General features: G+C 32.9%; 1 protein-coding gene across 3 annotated transcripts in view; it reads right to left on the bottom strand.

Moving 5' to 3' along the window:
* CDC73 (cell division cycle 73) overlaps positions 1 to 23,380 on the bottom strand; it is a 194,481-nt gene that overhangs the window by 152,580 nt on the left and 18,521 nt on the right. For all 3 annotated transcript variants that reach the window (XR_012375657.1, XM_025892302.2, XM_025892300.2), the window contains exons 7-10: positions 20,740 to 20,956; positions 18,051 to 18,149; positions 15,288 to 15,366; positions 13,322 to 13,386 (exon numbers count right to left, since the gene is read on the bottom strand). Coding sequence is in view for 2 of the 3 variants with exons in the window: in XM_025892302.2 (XP_025748087.1) it covers positions 13,322 to 13,386; positions 15,288 to 15,366; positions 18,051 to 18,149; positions 20,740 to 20,956 (460 nt within the window). In the remaining variant the exon portion in view is untranslated. The remainder of the gene's footprint in view (positions 1 to 13,321; positions 13,387 to 15,287; positions 15,367 to 18,050; positions 18,150 to 20,739; positions 20,957 to 23,380) is intronic.

Genomic DNA, 23,380 nt, shown 5'->3' with positions numbered 1-23,380 from the left:
ACAGCAGCATTATTAAAAACAGCTTTGGCACTATTCATATCTTATGAGTATGCACTCCTTTGTCTAACAGCGCTCATTTCAAAGAAAAAAAAAAACAATTTGCCATTATTATCAGCTGCCTGGGCCTACAAAATTCGTCTTTGATCAAACTAGCACATCTTAGCATTAGAAATAGTGATGGTTTAAGAAAAATAAAAAGTTACAGTCTTAAGCTAACAAGTACTGACGACATTTAGGCTTCACACTGAGGAGAAGCTGGCGTCTGAAAGAACAGGGCAGGAGAAGGACGAGGAGAGCCAGGGCATCTGTGCTTCCTCACCAACAAACGCCACAAGGCCAGGTCACTGGAATCCTCCTGTCTGCTACAAAGCAACAAGTCTGGACGGGGCAGGGGAATGCTGTAGTTAGGCACCTGGACTATACAAGATGGTTCCCAGGATTATTCCCAAATAATAACTAACTGAAAAGGAACCCTTTCCATTTTTGTAATTGGAACAGGCTATATACATATCTTCAGCTTAGCATATTTAAGGCAGGAACACTAAGGAGGATCTGCAATCTGCAGGAAGGTGGGCTTTAATCCTCTCTTCTTATCCATGCCATTTACTCTGTCCTGCTCTCACTCCTCAACAGACTCATCAACTGCTCCTCTGTTTCTGCAGAAGTGTTTTCTCGTCTGGCTGACAGAGCAAAAAGCTTTCTAACTTTGTTCCCCAAATATCACATTCTCACACACCAGGAGAATGTGTTAACAAAACTTGATACATTCTTTTATTATGAGAGTTTTCTTTTAAAAAAAAATACCAAAACTCCATTTTATTTGGCTTTAAGCAATAAAAAATTCCTTATTATAACAGACTGATAAAATTTTAATTTCTTCAGTACTAGGAAATTTATCTTTCAAGTATCTCATTGCTGTTAGTCTAAAATCCAAGTCCATCATTAACAATTTTCATTTAATGTTCTTGAATATCCTAAGACATAGAAATAATAGCCATTATGCAAAAAAAAGTTGTGTTCTTACTTCATGACTACACAAGATGTGTGTGTTTAAATAGCAAACTTCCTAAAATTCATTTAAATATCAATTCCTCAGGCCATAAAATTCAACTCAAGTACTGACTGCTTGATTCAGTATAAAAAATTATTATTACCTTCTACAATGAGTTCATAAAAATTTAACGTAAGGCAAGGAAGGATTCCCTCAAAGGGTTCCAAGGGAGCATGGCCCTGCTGACACCTTGATTAGAGATTTCTGGCCTCCAGAGCTGAGACAATAAATTAGTTGTTATAAGCAAAAGAAAAAAAAATTAAGCCTAAAGTTAACAACCTATAGGATAGTGGACCAAATCCAGACCCTTGCCTATTTTTGTATGTCTCATAGGCCATAACTATTTTTTACATTTTTAAGATGGAGAAAAAAGAAAATCAAAATGATAATACTATTTCTTGACATGTAAAAATCACGAAATTCAAATTTCAGTATCCATAAAAGAATTTTTACAGTTATTGGAATGTAACCACACTCACTCATTATACACTATGACTGCCTTTGTACCACAGCAGTTATGTACTTGAGACAGAGACCTCTCATGAATTAGCACTGCTCACTGGCACATAGCAAGAATGCAGTTTTATCATTTCATCCTATTTTAAATTTCTAAAAAGCACTTATCACTGGTATTTTGTTTGTTTGTCCCTCCCCTATTTATCACTGCACTGCATCCCCACAACCTATACCCAGCATATGGCAGGCACACAATAAATATTGGTTAAATGAATGCAAAAGACAGCACTTTGTGTCCCATATTTGAATTTTAACTGCAAGTTTGGAACTTCCACCTAACCTTCAACTGATAATAATAAATCTGAAATGTAATGACATGCTAAAAAGGCAAATATAAAGAAAATAATCTAACAAAATTCTAGAAAAACCTTCCAAGTGACAAATAAGCTCAGTTAATATCACATGCTCATGTACTGATATAAGCACTCACCAGTGTGTGAATTTCACCAGCGTGAAAGCGCTCATTTTCAGAGACGAAATACATAAAATTTCATTACAGACCAGCCTCACAGATTTACAGAACATTTACAATCAATTTTGGTGATAGAGAACACTAACTGTGAATCATAAAATATTATCCTGCCACCAAAATAAATTCCATTCTTCTCATTAGCAGATCAGTATTACATAAAATTTTACTCATTTATTATAATATTTGCCATTGAAAATTTGTGCAGATTTTATTTATCTCCTGTTATGTAAGCACCTACCTAACATCTCTGATTTTGCCTATTAGCCTACAAGTTTAAAATATATACTATCTGGCCCTTTATAGAAAATGTCTGCCAACCCTCAATTTTAATCATTACATTTAAGCCTTTTAAATCGCTACAAACTAGAAAATGTAAGGCAGTAATGAAACACTCTTAAACCATACAAATTCCTTTACATTAATTACTTTTGTTATATCCAACTCTACATTTCTCTACACTCGTTAAAAACAATTTCACAGTGAAGTTTCTAAGAATTCAGCTTACATAACAAACAGTGAGTGGTTTTGGAAATTAGCTTTCCCTACAGACTTGATAATTGTTCAATGAATTCAACCTAAAATTACAAAGCAAAACAGAGCTTGTATGTTAAACTCCTACTGGAGTAAAAGAGAACTTATTTTTTATAGGCAAGCACCAAAAATCAATACAGCATAAAGAAATAAAAGCTTAAATAAAAATAGTTTTTCATTACAGACCAAATATAAATTGTTAGCATATTTAAGTTTAAACGTACCAATGAATACCTCAAGCACATTTTTATCAGAATTATTTATGCATTTATGAGGGGGCTGATTATATGGGGGGGTACTCATTTATGTGTGAAAGAGAAAAATACCTTCTTTCTCCTATTACTGAAAATAGTTCTGGTAATTTGTCTAACTGAATTTTATATAAGAAGTATAACCAACTAAGTTAATCATGAACTAAATCAGGACAATTTTCTATAGGATCAGTTATCCTTATTTAAAAAATCCTTAGTACTTAGCACTACATTATGTATATATGCACATCTTTCAAATAAATACGCCAAAGAAGCATTAAGATGGGTAAAAGATTTATCCCAAGACAGCATGATCATGTATCTATTTATAGTCTTCTACAACAGTACTCTTATTAGTACTTCTCCATTTGTACTTTATATTTGTTTTTCTACTCATTCTGACTGCATTCTAAATCTTAAATACTTTTATACAATGCCAAGAAAACACTTAAATTGTAATGCTTTGTAGCACTAAAATTACTGAATTAATCAGTAGAGTGGGATTTAGGTAACCTCATTAATTTATCAATCTGAGAATAAGTGGAAGATAGAAATAAGTGATTTTCAGAATCCTGTAGGAAATTCTTGCTCTTTGTGTCCCCTTCCAAATCAACAAAACTGAATAGGATTAATCCTAGATCTACAGCTAGACTTCTAGCCAGGCCATCTACCATTGCCTACTCTCTCTAGTGACAAATCAGAACCTTTGGATATCTATATCATCAATTTTAAATTCAAAAGACCTAGTCCCTAATCAATACTTTTTAATAAATCAAATGGAAGAGAATGAGATATTCAAGTCTTAAACTTGAATCAGTAATCTTTCTAAAGAAATACATCATATACACTTGGAATTAGTCAGACACACCAGTAAGAAGTCACAATGTCAGATGACAAAGCCCCTCTAAGCAGTGACCAAGAAGAAAAGATCCCTGACCTTGCAAATAGGTCTGTCTTTATTGAAGAGATGCAAATATCAAGCAGTCTTACTTTAATACCATTAAGCGTTTGAAGGATATAATTTAATGTCACTGTGCAAACTTATCTTTATACCATGATCTCCCATGAGCTTCAAACACATATATGCTAGATATAGAAGTTGACTATTCAGGATTCTTGGCAATTACATTCCTCAGTATAAATTAATAAATCACCATTTAGCATTTCAAATGCTACTCTCATAAGCTTGAGTAACAAATCTCTCATGGTATTATTACTGTGGTATTATTACCCAGTTTTTCAGCCTTTCTCTGGGCCATAGCAAATTAATAAGGAAATGCCACCTTAGTAGGCAACCTGGGATACATGCAACTAAATCTTCCCCAGGGTCTATAACCTTCTGTGTCGCTGTTCATCAGCAGCAGTTATTTACACTTTGATCTGTGACATAACAAAGTTGTTGGCGAAAATTCTTAACGCAATTAGAACCTGATTATATGACCATAGCCTGGTCTTCAGTAATCCACAAAAGGGTTCCAATATAAAATATAAAGGTAATTCCACCAGTATTCCATAATGAGGCATGTTGCATCAACATGCTGATGTTTATAAAGCTTTAAAAAATATATTATACAAACTTTTCAAAAATACTAATAATGACTCTGAATGTTTAGAAATAAATCAAATGTGTACTATGGGTCTCCCAAAACTTGGTATCTACCAATTTATTGGAAGATATTAGATCAATTATATCTATTACATTTAGTCAAGATAAGCAAAAAATGTTACCAATATAAATTTATTTAAATAATTAAGCTTTTAATGTTTATTTTTCCTGTTAAAGTAACTTTTGTAGGGGAAAAAAATGTGACAATATATACCAAAGTTCTTGATGAATTATGATGTACCCACAAATTTACTATCAGAATGGCTGGTTATTATGATGTAGTTCTAGGTTAAAACTCAACAATTCCTAAGGACAATGAAATATTTCATATAACCTTTTAAGATAAAATTACATTTTAATCATAGCAGAAGCTGAATATTTGTTTTTTTTTAATAAAGAAAACTAAAAGCCTTCTATGTAACAGAAATTCAAATTCTTCTGAAAGGTCAAAGAACTGCTTAATTTTAGTTCTCAAATTTGATACATTAAAATATATGAGGAATTCAATTCCAGAATATTTATAGCAATGCATGTGTAAGACAGAAATGACCAAAAGACTGAAGCATCTACCAAATTTAGGATGGTAAATCATTAGATGGATAGTGTCCAGAATTCACTGTTTGTAGATGATGATACTAAATCAGTTATTTCTGACTTAAAATTTTGTAAAATATTAAATTGACTTGATTTCAAAATAACTCTTTGATCTTATATATTACTGCAAAAATCCAAATGCAAAGAACAAATGCTCTTTAATGACAACATAAAATATGACAACTTCAATAGTGAGACAGTTACCTGAGTTCTATGGTATGCCTTTTATCTCCAATGAAGTCAAAAATAAAAATCTTAAAAAAGCTTTAATTCCTTAGCATTTCAAATGAATGTCTTCAACTTATTCACAGCAAAGCACCACTCTGAAATTTCAAATAAGAACTTAGTTTCTAAATACTAAGATTAGTCCAGACCAGAAGTAAATAAAGAGTTTAAAAACAGATACTTAAAATGAACGTGGGAACAGTCACTCACAGAGGAACATGAGAAGCAGGAAAGACAAGAAGAACAACACTAAAAGAAACATCCATCAAGAAAAAGACCTGGAAAAGAAACCAAAACTTAGAATTAAAGATCAAATGAGATTTGGCAGGGCTGGGGAAAGGGAAGGGAAGGGGATGAACTAACTAGAAATGCAATGAATATTAAGACAAATATAATTAAGACAATAAAGAAAATAAAATCTGAATGTAGGATTTATATAAAAGATTGAAATTCATTGAAGATTTAAATCAATTTATGAAGACCTAGAAATGATAAAGCAAACTAAAACTCTGCCAACAACAACCAATAGAAAAGTACCTATCAAGGAATTACCTAAACATCCAATAACAGAATGTTATTAAATATACTAGGTTTTTTCATATGAACAAACTGATTCAAATCATTTGTCATGAAATTAAAGGAAATATTAAATATTAACCTTTTTGCCTCAAAATAATGAAGAGAAATACATAATATATAAAATTCAGTCATGCCTGTATTAAACAACAATGGTAGTTAGTCTAAAAATATACTTGAGAAGGAGTTAGAATTTAAAAGTGATGAAGTATGTTCAATAGATTGAAGTTGTACTGATGAGGATATATAGAAACTGGAATAAAATGCTGTATGTAGTAGGTCCAAGAGAGATTTTTTTAAAAAGTTTGCTTTTGTGCACATCTGGGTCATAAATAACTATAGGTATTTATAATGACACATGGAATTACAATTAAAGGATTTTATATAATCAAAATGAAATTTTATAGTATAAATTTTTATCATGCTGTTAACAAAATATTGTATTTCCAAACTGGTTTCTATTTTCTCCTGTTCTTACACTGATCAATATTAAAGCACTGAAAAAAAAGGTGACATTAACATTGTTATTAAAAATTACACAACAGTTTCTAGACTATTTCTGACATATGTGCTAACATTAACTTTGTTTCTTTCAAAAATAAGTCTCAGAACTTCTGTGACTATATTAACTACATGGTCATGAGTAGATTAATTTTAAAGATATCTTACAGGTATTACTAATATCTCTAAGATACTTTGGATAAACCAATAATTACTCTTTAAAGAAATGCAAAGCTAAATTAATGGGCTTACACCAAAAGTACCATTAACTGTGCAATGGATTTTCAATAAAGCTCAATAAAATACATAAACTAAATGAAACAAAAAAGCAGTATTATAAAAATAATGTACTTTATATACATTAAAATTTCCTAACACCTATTAAAGGTTTTATAATTCATTTTTCTTGAATTAGATTACCATCAAATGTTATGTTGACAAAATACTAAGGTAAAATTAGATTTTAGTATCTCTCACCACAAGGAGTATCAGTGTAAGGAGATTAATACACACCCATCTAAATAAGTGTTCAGTCTAAATACTACCTAACTTAAAAAAGGAAAGGAGGGTATTTTCAAAGTTTACAAATGTTACCTATGTTTAATATAAAAATACTCCTCAATAACTATAATTAATTCAATGCTATAAGCGAACAGCACTGAAGAGAAAAATGTAAACAAGGTATGCCTATACACATGTAAACCTCAAAACAAATGCCAGAGAAGTTATTATAGTACCATTCTTCATATGACAAAACTGATGCCTAATCTGTTGCAACAAACAGGCCAAAAAATCAAAACAGAAAGCTCTCTCTTGTACCTTATCTTCCCTGTATATGGACATAGTCCAGATCTATAATGAGCACGTTTAAAAAAAGAAAAAAAGCTGGAAAAATCACAAGGGCAAAACTACTATAAAAAGGATATGAGAGGTGTTTTGAGTACAGAGAAAAAAATATTGTCTAAGTGATGAACTCTTAGAAAAGTCTATAAAAATGCAATTAGAAATAAACTGTACAAAGTATAATATGTTAATACATAAGTATTACTTCATGTAACAGGTAGTAAACATATAAAATTAAGTTTCAAAAGCTTAAGACATAGAACAAGTTACTGACAGAAACCAAATAATATTTTGTTTTGTTAGGGGGTACACCTTTATACTGCTTAGGCTCACAGAGGACAGTATCACACTGTTCCCTGAAATATCAAGATAGCCTACAAGTTTTGAAAATTCTTTCAAGTGCAATATAATATTCAAGCAGAATAATTTACTAATGTAAATATAGAATGCAATTATGAATTATAAAAGTAATATTCTTATTTATAATTATGACCACATATTAAAATCCCAATAATTATGCTCTTTAATTTTTTTAAATTTTTATTGGAAGTATAGTTCACATAGTTTCAATATAAAAAATAGTGATTCAATAATTATATATATTATGAAATGCTCACCATGGTAAGTGTATTACAATACCAAATATATTCCTATGCTGCACTTTTCATCCCATGTGACTTACTTATTTTATAAATGAGTTTGTACCTCTTAATCCCCACCACCCATTTCATCCATCCCCCCATACACCTTTTCTGATCAAATTAAATAATTTAAATCTAAATAAATTTCTTTTTTTTTTCAATTTTAAGTAAGATCTACGCCAAAAATATGGAGCTTGAACTCATGACCCTAAGATCAAGAGTCACAAGCTCACCAACTGAGCAGCCAGGTATCCCTCATTTCTTTTTATATATGAGTCTCAACAGGTAGGTAGAAAAGCCTAACCTAGCTAAGTTATTACCCACCACATGATAACTTCTTTGCAGCAATTTTCTCTCACGGGATAAAGAACACTAAGATAAACATACACAGCCACAGTAAAAATATCCCAATTACTAAAGAGGAAAAGAGTTTTCTTAACATTTAAATAAACTGGTCTTCATAACTTTGAATGAACATGGCATCATTAAACACTTAGTATTAAATGTATCTGTGAAGCTATAGTTGCCTACATTTACGCCTAAGTCAAAGTAAGATTATATATAAAATTATAAATTCATAATAAAAGTAACCATCATTTATTTGTTGAGTCTTCCCTGTGCTAAGCATTTTATATAGTCTTTTAGTCCTCAACAAGACTATGATATGTTCTATTATCTTTATTACAAAATAAAAACAAGACCACTCAATGAAAGGTTAAATAATCTCACCTTCATTAGTGGCATAATGAGTGGAAGAGTTGGGATTCAAAGCCAGAACTGACTTCGAACCCTTAAATACGTAGTGCTTTCAACCGATTACCTTCTCTTTAACAATATAACACTGCCTTTAGATCAAGAATTTCAAACTGAAAGGCCAGTAGGGTCTAAGAAGGTAGTACCATTGACCCTTGAACAACATGGGTTTGAACTGCAAAATGCACTTATATGTGGATTTTTTTTTATAGTACAGTATCAAAAATGTATTTCTTTTATTTCTAAACGTTTTCTTTTCTCTAGCTTACTTTATTATTATAATACATCTAACATACAAAATATGTGTTAATAGACTGTATGTTATCCGCAAGGCTTCCAGTCAAGAGTAGGCTATTAGTAGTTAAGTTTGGGCAAGTCAAAAGTTATATGCAGATTTTCAACTGCCTGCAGGGTGTAGGGGGTGTCAGTACCCCTAACCTCAGTGTTGTTTAAAGGTCAACTGTATAAATAAGTGAATAAATAAATAGATTAAGGACAACAGAGCAGTGAGGCCTATGGGCAACCTACAGAAAACATCCCATCTAAAGGCAGTCATTGTTTGGATCAGTGTGACTCTTACTAGACTATAGACCCAGTACCCAGTCATGCCAGACAGCTTTTCAAAAGAAGCTGAAATTCCAGATTGTTTTTGTGACATACTTTTATTTTTAAATCTTAGTGCATAAAATAAAATTTAAATGACAGTGAATGCCTAATAAAACATTTGGGACCACATTTAGATTGGCATAATGAATGATCCCAGGAGTATGCTAAGAGAGGCATATGATGTCAGTGCACTAGCATTTATAAACAGACAGGCTGCATCTAACTCTGAGAAGGGAAGAAAATTTCCCATAGGCACCCTTAAAATCTACACAATAACCATTACAATAAGAACTCAAAAATATGTGCTGAAGGAAAAGGAAAGGAGAGTGTTTATTACTAAAGTCTTAATCAACTGTCTCTTCTGCTAACTTAGATTCTAGACACAATTCTAGAGCATTATTGCTACTAGAGCACTCCCATAACACCCCAAGCAAAGATGAACAAGTTAATTAACAACCAAATGAGAATGAAGGAAACTTTATAAAACAGAGGAGCTGGAAAGTTACTAATAAATGTGTTCCTGCTTAAGAATATAACTTTATATAGGGGGCGCCTGGGTGGCTCAGTTGGTTAAGCGACTGCTTTCGGCTCAGGTCATGATCCTGGAGTCCCAGGATTGAGTCCCGCATCAGGCTCCCTGCTCAGCAGGGAGTCTGCTTCTCCCTCTGACCCTCTTCCCTCTCGTGCTCTCTATCTCTCATTCTCTCTCTCAAATAAATAAATAAAATCTTTAAAAAAAACAAGTACAGTTTCTTTTAAAAAAAAAGAATATAACTTTATATAAATAGACTGAGATTCTGGATTTTACTAAACAGTGAAAGTTGACAGTGATTATACCTCTAATGTAGATACTGAATATCCATCCAACTGTACTTACTATTAGGAAAATGGCTCCCCAAAAAAAGGCTTATTATTAAAAACTACAATTCTGTTGGAGTCAACTCAAAGAACAGTCTTAAAGGAAAGCTTTTGATCTGCACAATTTCAGAGTGTAAAATGTTTCCTCAAAAATGAAGACAGCAAGGTAACTGAGAGTCAATGATATTCAGTAAGAACTAAGAAAAGAATAAACAGGGGCTAGATTATGTGATATGTGACCTTCCTACCTGAACATTAATAAGCTAGATCGGGAGGCTAAAATGAAGTAGTTCTCAATTCAATTATCAAATCCTCACAAATAACAAGAGTGAACTGTGATCTATCTTTTTATTCCTTCTCCAGTGGAACCACAGGTAAGCTCTTTGCCAACAAAGAAAAGTCTTCATCATCTCCTCTTCTTTTCTATATAATGAAAAGCACTGTCAAGTGGCACTTTATTCGTCTAAGATGGCTCCTTTCACAAAAGGGATCCATGCAAATACATTCTGGTGTTCCCTAAACGGTTTCTAGTCCCAACCCATAACTACCAAGACAGTTTCACTTAAACTAATTCTACACAATTCTAGTTCTTTCCAGTGTTCTCAAAAGGAGGGAGAAAAGGGGCAAACAAGCCTGGGAAAAAGCGCATACTCTTGTCTTCCAATTTAGATATTCATATATTAAAAATGATGAAATTCCTATACCACAAAATCTGTTTAATCTAGTGTTTCTTAAACATTACACAACCCAACTAACACATTTTGGGGAAAGTCTATCAACTCGGAAAAGCCCTTTAGCAACTCCAACATCCATGTCTTATGCCATTGTATTTCTTGGCCTAAGTCAAAAGGTAACCAGACTTAACAATACAAACTCGTAACTTTAAAGACACCTGGGATTCTATTCATATACTAAATTTCTATAAATTATCTTCATAAACAAATATTACCTAATACCCTACCAGAGCTTTAATTTTTTATAAATTCCAATAACTTAAGAATCTTATGAAATACTGTCAAAACACATACTCCTTTCCCTCTAAAAAATGAAGACAAAAAATCAATTACATAAAAATTTTCTAGCCATCTGCACAACTTGATTAACTTAATCTTATATCTAACCAGAGTCCTGTTAGATATAAGACTAAGACTCTGGTGTCTTGAACTTAAAAGATATACAGACCAATCCTAATACAGATTGGTACTAATTTTAGTAACTATGTAGATCAACTAAACATGTCAAAACCCTGAAAAACAGTGGCACCTAAAATGAGCTCATATGTAAACTAGAAAGGAAGTCACATCTGGGCAACAAAGCTTTTAACATTCATTTAACTGCTTTTGTGTGTCTGAGTGGATAGCACAAGAGAAATCTTCACTGGTGAATAAGACAAAGTTGGTGAAACTCACAAGCTCTTCCAAAAGAAAAGAGACAAGGAAAAAACATTACACTGGAAGCATAAGCTTGAGATTCAAGTAAAAAAAACAATTATCAGAGCAACTTCAAAGCTTTCAAGTTCAAACCTCTGCATGTATTCTCTAACAACTGCTAAAATGAATCAGGTCACAAACAGTACAGGGATTCAAACGGGGTATTAAAATATAGAAAGTACCAACAATTTGAGCATTCCCACACAATGTCTTTATGTGATTATTTCCGTAAAAACATACACCATAAATTTGTTTAAATTTGTCTCTCTTGTAAGTATATTTAGAAGCAAAGTCTAATGAGGAATCAGAGTCCTATCACTCTGTTTAATTAAGAAGCTGTCCTTGGATTTTAAAAAAACTGTTCCGTAAAAAGCATCACTATAAAAACTATCACTAATTTTACTATTTGCACAGAAGCTCAGTAATGAAACCAATTTCATGGCATTTCAGATGAGACAAAAGTTAAAACAATAACCACAACCACAAAAAACTCCCTCTGATGGTTACCTAAGGATAGCAACTACAGTTCCAGGATAATTCACTTAGGGAATGGCCAGTGGGCAAGTTCTATTCTCAAGAAAATGTCAATAAATGAATCTTTTAAAAATTTAATCCTACAGTCATTAGCTACATTTGGAAGTCAGGAAGAACTAGGAAGATCTCATAAGATGAGCGTTATCTAATCTTTTACCAGCTTCCCCTCATTCACTACGCTGTGCATACCGGCCTTCACACGATTACTCTACTGGGCCTCAATCTTGACCCTTGAATGTCTTCCACAGAATGCTTTTCTGTAAGGTCTGTGCTCAATAGTCACCTGCTGAGAGGCCTCTCTGATGACTCTCTCTACAGAAGCCTTGTCTATCTTATTTATAGCTAGAGTCCCAGCAACTAGAACAGGGTCTGACACAAGTGCTCAATAAGCACTTGTTAAATGAATTAATGAGCTCATATACAATTTCAATCATACAAAAACAAATCTGATGACAACTTAAAAACAAGTGTATTAGCAAAATATCTAATACTCAATTCCAATTTGAAGTCCAGGAAAAAAAAAAGGTCAACTTTTAGTATCAGATTCTCCACATTTATTTGCTATCTGCTCTGGAAAAGCATAACAAGATATATCTTAATTCTGAAAAATCACAGCAAATATATATGATGATTCCATGTCATATTGAGTCCTCAAAGATCTGATGATTCATAAACAAAGACAAAGTAAGTTTGGTATTAGCTTTAAAATATATAGGTACTCTAATACATACACATAGTATTTTAAAGTACAATAATAATCTGTAATATACTCAAAATAAGGTTAACAGAATTCCTGCTCTACATTACCAAGTCCTATCACTGACTAAATAAAAATTAAGTGTTAAATATGGCCTAATTAGAACATCCAGAAATTTATATGAAAGAAAGTCTGCCAAAAGTGAGCCAAATAACTGTGGACATCCAAGTACTTGGTTCTGGCAAGTATGCACTTTGTAAATATTACATCAACCATTACAATCTGTTTTTTTTAAAGAGCATAAGGCATTACATTTTAAAGAACATAAGATAGTACGGAAAATAATTCTCCCAAATTGGACCCTGTAACTCTCACTGGCATTATACTCTAACCAGGTAGCATCCATCCTACTTGTAAGTTAATCAAAACAGCTCTTATTTAAACACTCAACTCAGTTAAACCAAAAAAAGGATATCCACAAATCAAATAAATCAATGTACAGATCTATCGGCACAATTAGTCATTAAAGATAAACGTTTGAAATAGAAAATAATGGAGAACAAAGATTTTCTTCAACATCTGCTACACACATTAAATGCCTGGAACAAAAGAACCTCTGCAGCCAAAGTGACTTACCGTTACAGATTTCAGCGTCATACCATGGTAGGTGCCCATAGTGTCGATTTTGAAGCCTTCCGTTTCTATAAAGAAAGGGGGTTTGCTATTAGATTTTATGTATTTCATGATCAATAACAAACCTAAAGTAATAATCTGTGTTATAATCTGGCAGTTAATAGTATAACAAAGCAGCAAATGTACTATACATAGAGAATTAAATTACATACCTATGAAAATAAAAACTTTAAAAGGGATACTAGTCCCAAAAATACATTCAATACATGCCAGAGAGGCCTTTTTATAGAAGTTGCTTAAGACTAATTTCTACAATTGTGTTCAAAAGTTTTGATATTTTGGGAATATCAAAAATTAGAATGAATAAAATACTTTATAACCTCCAAATTATTTACTTCTAATACTCAATTACATTAGCACGAAAAGCTTCTAGTTATCATGAGAAGGCTTTAAATTATAAAAAGTTGTGTTTCAAAATTACAATCATAGGCATATGTTACATAATTTGTAGAAAAGCAATGCTATAAATAGTGATAAAGGTTCCAGGACAGAGTCTCAATACGCCTTTCTGTAAAGGCATATTACATTAATACAAATACATTAAATATTTTACACATTGCAAGCTATATGTCTCTATCACAACTACTCATTCTGCAGGTACAGTGAAAAAGCAAGATAAACAAAATATATAAACAAATGGGCATGGCCTGATTTGGCCCACAGAGGATCGGATTTGGTCCGTGAGCTGTAATCTGCCAAACCCTACCTTACATAATTCATTCCACAAGAAAAACACTGCAATGAATAAAAGAATGAACCACTGTATTTCTACAGCATGTATTCACAGTACATGCCTTTAACCAGTATATGAAGTCAGCACACAAAATTCACTATACAGAAACAATATATCTTTTAATTAAACTGAAGTGGAGATTTCAGATTATGCAGAAAAAAAATCATAAAAGTTAAACTTTCAAGTGCTTCTGCCTCATCTTTTTCCACAAGTCAAGATAAATGAAGATTCCAAGAGAAATTACAATGACATTAGTGCACTTCACTAACCACCACAGTAACATGGAAATGGTTCACTACTGCATTAGCCAGTATACCATGTAAGCTATCCCCAAATAAGCCCTCACGTAGTTACTAAAATCTATGCTTCCCAAATTCTCAATGTATACCTTTATAATTTCAGAAACATGATTTGATATAGAAACTCTCCAGTCTGAACTTTTGAGAAGAATATTAATAGCAGGAAATACTTATAGATAGCTTATTATATTCCAGTCACTATTCTAGACACATTATTAACTAGTTTCATCCCCACAATGAAACTAAAAATAGATACTACTACTATAATTAGTATTGCAATGAAACACAAGAGGAAATTAAAACAGAATGCAGTTAATTTATCAAAATTCACGCAAAAAGTAACTGTGATACAGGAAATCTGGATCCAGAATCCATGCCGTTAACCAGGGGTTGGCAATTTTATTTTATTTTTTTTTTTTTTGAGAGAGAAAGAGAGCGCAACCCATCATTGGGGGATAAGAGGGGAGAGGGAGAGACAGAATCCCAAGCAGGGGGGTCCACACCCATTGCAGAGCCCAACGCGGGGCTCAATCTCACGATCATGCCCTGAGCTGAAATCAAGAGTCAGATACTTAACTGACTGAGCCACCCAGGAGCCCCAGGGGTTGGCAAATTTATTTTGGAAAAGACCAGATAGTATTTTAAGGCTCTGCAGGCCACACAATCTCTGTCACAACTCAACACTACTGTCACAGCACCAAGGAACCACAGATAATACATAAATGAATGCCACTGTGTTCTAGCAAAAGTTTATTTATAACATGTGTTGGGCCAGACTTGGCCTGCAGATGTTTGCCAACACCTGCTCATAAACATCACACACATCTCACATTCAGCACCACCACAGCAAGGGGAATATAAAAATTAAGTAACCTGCCTTCTTTTCCTTTGAATCTTTCCTGGTCATATCTGTTGTAGGCAGCTGGGATAGGCTGTTTGGTACGCAATGTGGGATCCTGCAGAAAAATAAATGAGTTACATATTAACATTTTAAATTGTTACCTAAAACTCAGAATAAAAATCACAGTAAGTGTATTATTTTCTAAACTTTTTTTCTTACAATAGCCAATAAGACAAAAGTGGGGAGTCATGTGATGCTTATTTTCAAGATATTGTTTACTGGTAGAAAATTACCATTGCTATCAGGGACAAGGCAAAGGACTCCAAATAAACTTGTATCAAGGCAAAATGCAAAACTCTTACAAACTGGAGAAATAAAATAGGTGTGCTTAATAACTTCATTTTAGGTACTTAAATTTCTTCACGAAATAATAAACCTGCCAATTATGAATTGTTTTTAACAAAAAACCTTAATTCAAAGCTTACTGAACTGACATTTTAGAGCATTTAACAGAATTATTCTCCAAATTGTTATTAATACTTAAATGACAACTATGAAATAAACCCATTATAAATGCACAAGAAGCTAATAAAGGTGTTACTTGTTAAGACACTTAGAATAAGCTGTCTATCTAATGTTGTAAACTTCATTCACAAATACTTTATCTAAAATTCAGTTTGGGGCACCTGGGTGGCTCAGTTGGTTAAGCATCTGCCTTCGGCTCAGATCATGATCCCAGGGTCCTGGGATCGAGCCCCACGTTGGGCTCCCTGATTCTCCCTCTCCCACTCCCCCCTGGCTTGTGCTCTCTCTGTCAAATAAATAAAATCTTAAAAAAAATTCTTAAAAAAGTAAAATTCAGTCTATAATAATCTAAAAAAGCATATTTAAAGAACATTCCCAAAACTGCTTGGGAAATTCATGGTATTCAGAAAAACTAAAGTACTCTTCATTTTGTTACAACAGGATGCTACCCTACATCTTAATCCAGACAAAAGATAGAAAGATAGTTAATTTAAGACACTCAATAGGTATACACTATAGCTAAAGGCCAAAATTAAGATTTTTATGTATCTTAAGGATTACAGAAATACAGGAAAAACTCAATCACAAGGATAATGGTTTAAATGTTTTAAGATCTGACATGTTTCCTACCAATTGCTATTCAAATCAATCAATTCATAATTATAAGCACCCTGTGTTTTACCATCACAACATTTGTCTCACTACTTTTTTTTACTCATCTCTATGTCCTACTAGACTTTAAGCTCAAAGAGGGCAGGTATCTCTTATATTTTTGTCAGCACACTGCCTGACAAGAGTAGGCACTTAAGTATTTGCTGGAAAGTCAACTCAAAGTATTAACCTAAATACCAATAAAAGTCTACTACCTCTTAAGAATTAAATACCAATGATTTTATGAACAAGCAAAACTACTAGATCTTGCAAAGACTGTGTTGGTGCACTTTCAAATTTTAATATACTTTAAAAAAAACCCTATATAACATAAAAACAATTTTACCTACATTTATTTCCTTTGTTGATTTATATGAAACTAGCTGGAAGGATTTTCAACCTAACTGGAGGACATGTTTGAGTTTAAATTTAAATACAGGCTATATGCCATACATGAAATTTACTTTGGAGGGGTCCTAAATGGCAACTCAATGAGTGAGGCAGTCAACTCTCCAAATGGCTAAAACTAAGGTACCATGAAAGAACCAAATGATCTGGGATCAGGAGAAACACAACATATCCACCAGGAAGTCACAGATACCAATGATTTCAGAAAAAGCCCCAAAACAGACTGTAATAGGGATTTTTATCTCTAACAATGGTAAGGATTCTCCCAAGCAACAATGAATAGGTCTGTTACTTACTTTACACAACTTCTCAGAGGGCTTTTCCTAATTTACCCCTTTCAGATTCTAACCCAAGTGTGTCGCTAAGAATTATTGCTTAAGTAACTTTATTTTTCTGTTTTGGTTGCTTGGGGTTTTTTAAATTGTTACTGTTGTTGTTGGTTTATTTTTTGACCCCCTTTACCTGTTTCTCACACTCCTCACCCACCCTCCACCTCTAGCAACTACCGTATCTATATCTCTGTCTATATCTCTGTGTAAAGCTTGTTTTGTTTTTAGAGTCCACATATAAGAGAGATCGCAGGTATTTGTCTTTCTCTAACTTATCTCACTTAGCATAATGCCCTCAAGGTCCATCCATGTAGTCAAAAAGTCAAAATTACATTATATTTTATGGCTGAATAATATTCAATTGTGTGTATATAACACAATTTCTTTATCTGTTCATCCATCAATGGGACACTTGTTTCCATATCGTGGCTATTGTAAATAATGCTGTAATGAACATGAAGATGCATATATCTTTTCAAGTTAGTGTTTTCATTTTCTTCAAATAAATACCCAGAAGTAGAATTGCTGGTTCATACAGCAGTTCTATTTTTTAATTTTTTTGAGGAACTTCCATGATGTTTTCCCTAGTGGCTACACCAATTTACATTCCCACCAAGAGTGCACAAGGGTTCCTTTTGCTCCACATCTTTGAAAACACTTACTTCCTGTCTTTTTGATAACAGCCAGTCTAACTTGTGTGAGGTGAGATCTCACCGTGTAAGTGTTAACGGTGGGGAAGATTTTCACATATTTCAAGAATACTGAAGCAGCAAAAAGTTTAAAAGCTACTGATTTAAAAACTTTAAGATGAGATGTTTTCAAAATTACAATACTGACAAGAGTCATTTTCATTAAAATTAATATATAAGCAGTAACACATTCTTACCACAGGTGCTGCATTTGGGGCTGGTCGCTGTTCAGGTGCACGCCCTTCTTCTCTAGCTTTTACAGACTGAAGAATTGCAAAAATATTTTTGGAAAAATTCTAAAATATAAATGGATCTTAATTAGCCCACTTAAAATTAAGTATTCAAGGCAGTAAGTTTGTTTAATAAACAATTTCAGACTGTTTTTTTCCTATTAGTTATTCCCTACTACATCACTGAGGTGTTCTTTACTATACACACACAAAAAATCGAAGTACTAAAAATTGATCCCCAAACCAAATTATTATAAACACACTGTTATTCATTTATTTTTATTTTACTTAAACTGTTTAATTGGCTATAAATATATTCATATTCTGCATCTATTCAAATATGTAGCTAGGAAACAAGTTACTGAATAAAAATGAGATTTGTTGTCACAAGAGGCTTCCCCATTCTTAAAGAAATCAATTACTATACTTCTAAGTATAATATATATAACACATATATATACATATATTATATATATATAATAAACTCCAGTGCTAATCTCAGATTGCTGTAATTTATATGAGATGTGGAAAATTTTAAAATACTGTTTGTTAGGAGCTACTGTACACTTTTAAAAGATTTTTAAATTGGGAAGTATTTTTAAAAACTTGATTGATGCCAAGATGCCAGGAGTTAACAAACCACTGCTTCTGCACAGCAGTACAAAAGTCAACACAGTAACAAATGCAAACAAAGTCTTAATCCTACTATGAAAATCACTGAAAATATATGAAAATCAAATTTCATACTTTAAAAATAATATAGAGCAAGAGACACTAAATCTAGAAGAATCCATGTTATCAGAGATTTTTGTGTGGAAGAATTAAAGGTGATTATTATCTTCCTTTTAATGATCTCTTTTAATCAACTTTTCAACAAGGAACAACTTATTTAAGTTTAAAAGTATATCCTTAATGGCATTATAAAATCAGGTTGCTTTATGTGGGTTGCCTGCAATAATAATATAACTGTAAAGAAACATACTTATTTTTCTCATGAACCTTTTATTCTAGAAATTTAGAAAGTAAGAAGGCCCTAATCCCTGGTAATAATGAAGATCTATCTAAAATCATAGGTTCTATTAGGACTGAGTACCTAAAAGGTTTTTATTTAGTGTTCAGAAAATGAAAACCATATACAGAAAAACTATCACTCAAAACAGTTGTTTCTGCTTTTTTAAAAATGTTAATGATCACAGAAGTAAACCTAGCTACCAAACAATTCTTAAACTGTAATTTATTTCTTAAATTACCCTGTGATGGCAACAACACTAACTTAAATGAAAGCACTAAGTTTTGAAATAATGGTAAAACCCTGCCACCTAGAGCTCAAAAAAAACTGTTCATCTCAGTTTTTTGAAAATTTAATGTTTGGTCCAAAAGTAAGATGGAGCATAGCACGTATCTTTTATACCTTTACTATAAGATTCAAATTTTTTGGCTATCATAATGAACATTGGTAGAACATTAGCAGTTGCAATATTCAACTATCAGCCATATTATGCAGTGAAAATGAGTATCAACAGATCACTGTAAATACAAAAACTGAAGTTTATTTATATTCTCAGATTTCTCTATAATTCTAAGCTCTGGGGAATGATTCCTAATCTTGTCCTCAAGTACTTTGTAAAATATAACAAAGTACAAAAGGATGAAAATTCTTTCCTTCATGTACTCTTTTCAAGTAACCCGATTCCTACTAATATGGCACAATAAATTTAAGACCAGAATCCAGAATCTGCAAATAAAACCAGTCTGCCTTGACCAAAGTTAAAGTTCACTTTCATTGGTAACCTCACATTCTTCTACACACTCTCTTACCATAACATATTAACAACTGCACATCAGTGGAGAATTAACACTTAAGAGAAAATTGGGAGGTGAGGGAAAGACAGATGAAAATATATAAATGAAACAGAACCAAAGCAATCTTTCTGGAGATGCATTAAGATACTTAAACATCCACTATCTTTCAAATTTTTATCTTTCAAAATTTAAAGTACACAACTCCTTTAACCAGAAATTTGCTTCTAGGAATTATATTTTTGTTGTATACACATAAATGCACAAAAGTACATGTACGACGATGTTTTTTTAATGCATTACTTGTAATTGTGAATAGAGAGAGAGGGAGACAGAAAGGGAGGAAATGAGGAGAAGGGAGAGAAAAAAATTCCACAATCCTATAGCTACAAAAACAAATAAGCCACCTAACACCATTAACAAAGAATAAATACTGCTACATCCACACAACAGGATATAATGTATAAAATACACAAATGAATGCTGATTTTCTTAAGTGTCTACTTTGTGGGGAAAAAAATTAATAACGATATTAATGACCACACAGCTAGCCATCACCATCCCCTCCTCATTAAGTTAAAGCAAAAATCTGATCAACAAGAAAACTGGGCTATTCGCTGGATTTACAAATGAGGTGCAAATCAAGGGGCTTGCACTGTGATTCAGACATTTACATCAGCTTCTTCGGTGACCAACCACTAAACGGTAAATACGGCCACTTAGACATCTACATTATTACTGATCTTTCAGAGACAAAACTTGAAAATTGATCCTAATAGCAAATTTTAGCCAATTCTATAACCAATCACAGATTAGACACACATACTCACTCTAATGAATGAGTGAAATACTTTACCTTTCCTGTGCTCTGTAAGATAGTTGTTCGTGTCCTCCACACTCTCTCTCTGCTGACAATATCTCGTGTCACATCTACCTCAGCATCCACAAAACTTCTCTGTTTGAGGGCAGTTATGTCATCATCTAAGTCAGTCTTGATAGTAGATCTTTTCTTAGCCATAATTTTGGCTTTGATTGCAGCAATTTTTTCCACTGACATAGCTTCAGACAAAGACCTGAAAGCAATTTCCTTTTTTTAAATTTTCATTGCAAAGATCTCTTGAGCACATCATAAATATATTTTGTTACATTTATAGGTTTTGGTAAAAAAATAACCTTAAAAGTGGCAATAATTAAGATTTTCTTCTTATCTAAAACTTACATACTTGGTATTTAATAGGTATTTAATAATCATGTAAGATCAAGAGTCCATGTAGCATTATTACTCCATGAGCAAATCAGTAACTTCTTAGAAGGGTCAATGCAACAAAAATCCCTGCACTTGTGTTTATCTCCCCCTCCAACCCCGCGGAAGGAAGAACCCATTAATATAGCTGCTTTCTTTAACATTTTCTCAGACTTTTATTTGCCAATGCCTCTCTAGCCACACAAATTGTACATACAAACACACAAAAACACACCCCACCGGGGGGGGGGTTGTGTGTGAAAAATTCATTCTGTAAAGAATTCAAAGCTTAGCTTTTCCTTGAAATTTATTTCAAGGTTTCAAACCTTCATAATGTATATAACATACCCATTTTATAGGTGACGAAGGCTTTTATATGCCATATCAACATATATTCCTCTTACTATCTGAAAGATTAAACCATATTTTGCAGTTTTTTCTTTTCTTTACCTGATTTTCAAGTAACAGGCAAAATAGCAAACAGGAGCTATACTTTGAGAACTATAAAAAAAAGACTTAACACAAAGTTTAGTGTCGTTTTTCACAAAATGAGAAAGAGTTAAAAAGGGTTTGGGTAGGGGCGCCTTTGGTTCAGGTCATGGTCCTGGAACTGAGTCCCACTTCTCTGGCTCCCTGCTCAGCAGGGAGTCTGCTTCACCCTCTCCCTCTCTCCCTGCTCATGCTCTCTCTAATAAATAAATAAAATATTTCAAAAAAAAAATTAAAAGGGTTTGGGTACCTTAACAGTTGACAAAATTATTACTCTAATCACAAGGTGACAATCTTGAAATACGTTTAAACAACATCTGGAAAAAGGACAGGAATTCCTGCAGGTTTAAATATGGTAGTATTATATAGTATACTAGTTTGTTTATATAAGGTATGAAGATACTTTATAGCAGATGCTCAGTATGCATCTAGTATTCGATTCATTTTATATAATGCTGTGCAATTTTTCCTTAAGTTCTAAAGCAAACCAGCATAACTTAAATCAGACTCAAATACTTTTCTAAATCATAATCAAATGTGAATTGGACTTTCAATCACTGGAGTTTTACTTCCAGCTAAAATGAAGTAGCAAGGACTGGATTATCCCTCCTGCTTCTAAACAACCAGTGAAAATACATAGAACAGTAGCTTACTAAATACCTGGTATCAAGCAATGAGAGACAATGATCTCTGACAAATGAAAACCAGATAGAAAGCCCTATGAATGCTGCAGTTTGAAACCATGTTGTAAGTTTTCAAAATGGCATAGGGAGGAAATCCAGGCAAAACTGAGTGGATTACCTGATTTGAGAAATGGTGCTAGAGTCCAGCAAAACCAAGGTGGCTGGAATTCATAGGCCTAAGTACCTGAGAAGAAAGAGCTGCAATGAAGATGCCCATCAAGTATTCCAGGAGAATACTGATTAGCCCAGGACTATGAGAAAACAAAAGTCAGGTATAGAAATCATCCAACACAATTAGAGGAGATAATACCCAGAGCACACAGAGGGTGAAGAACAGTTCCTGTTCCCACCAGCCAAACTGAAAACCTCACATCCATTGGGCATTAGGTAGAGTATTCAGAATGGTTTTGTGTAGGCAATGGTGGGGAATAATTATCCTAACTGAACACTGCCCAAATAACAAATCTTAAATCAAGACATAAAAGGAACAAACTGTTTCCAAGTGATTTAACTATATCCCAAAAGAAAATTTAGAAAAATACAAAAATACCTAGCACTCAATATGGTAAAATGCAAAATGTCTAGTATCCAAAGATCACAAGGCATGTAAAGAAGCAGGAAAATACAAGCCAGGATGAGGAGAAATCTAAATCAAAACCAATTATAAATTGACACAGATGCAGGATTAGCAAAGACATTAAAGTAAGTATTTTTATAACTCTATTCTATATATTCAACAAATTAAATGAGACATGGACTATATATTTAACCAACTTGCAGAGATAAAAAAAATATAATGTTGGAGACTACAAATACATCACAACTATAATTATGGAAGAAAAGATTAGTGAATGACACAACTATAGAAACTATCAAGTGAATAGAAAAAAAAGAACCCAAATATTTTAAGAAACAAGGCCAAAAATTTTCTAAATTCAATAAAAATTATGAACACAAAAATTCCCTCCAAAAGCTCAATGGACTTCAAGCACAAGAACCATGAAGAAAAGGCCAAGTTATGTGATAATTAAACAGCTCAAAACCTGTAATAGAGAAAACTTTTAAAGTACCCAGAGGGGAAA

Source organism: Callorhinus ursinus, unplaced genomic scaffold (assembly GCF_003265705.2).
Source record: "Callorhinus ursinus isolate GAN/ISIS: 27379988/994484 unplaced genomic scaffold, GSC_fseal_2.0 scaffold54, whole genome shotgun sequence".
Taxonomy (NCBI): Eukaryota; Metazoa; Chordata; class Mammalia; order Carnivora; family Otariidae; genus Callorhinus; species Callorhinus ursinus.
The sequence above is the reverse complement of the archived record's forward strand: the minus strand, read 5'-3'. Positions and strand labels throughout refer to the sequence as shown.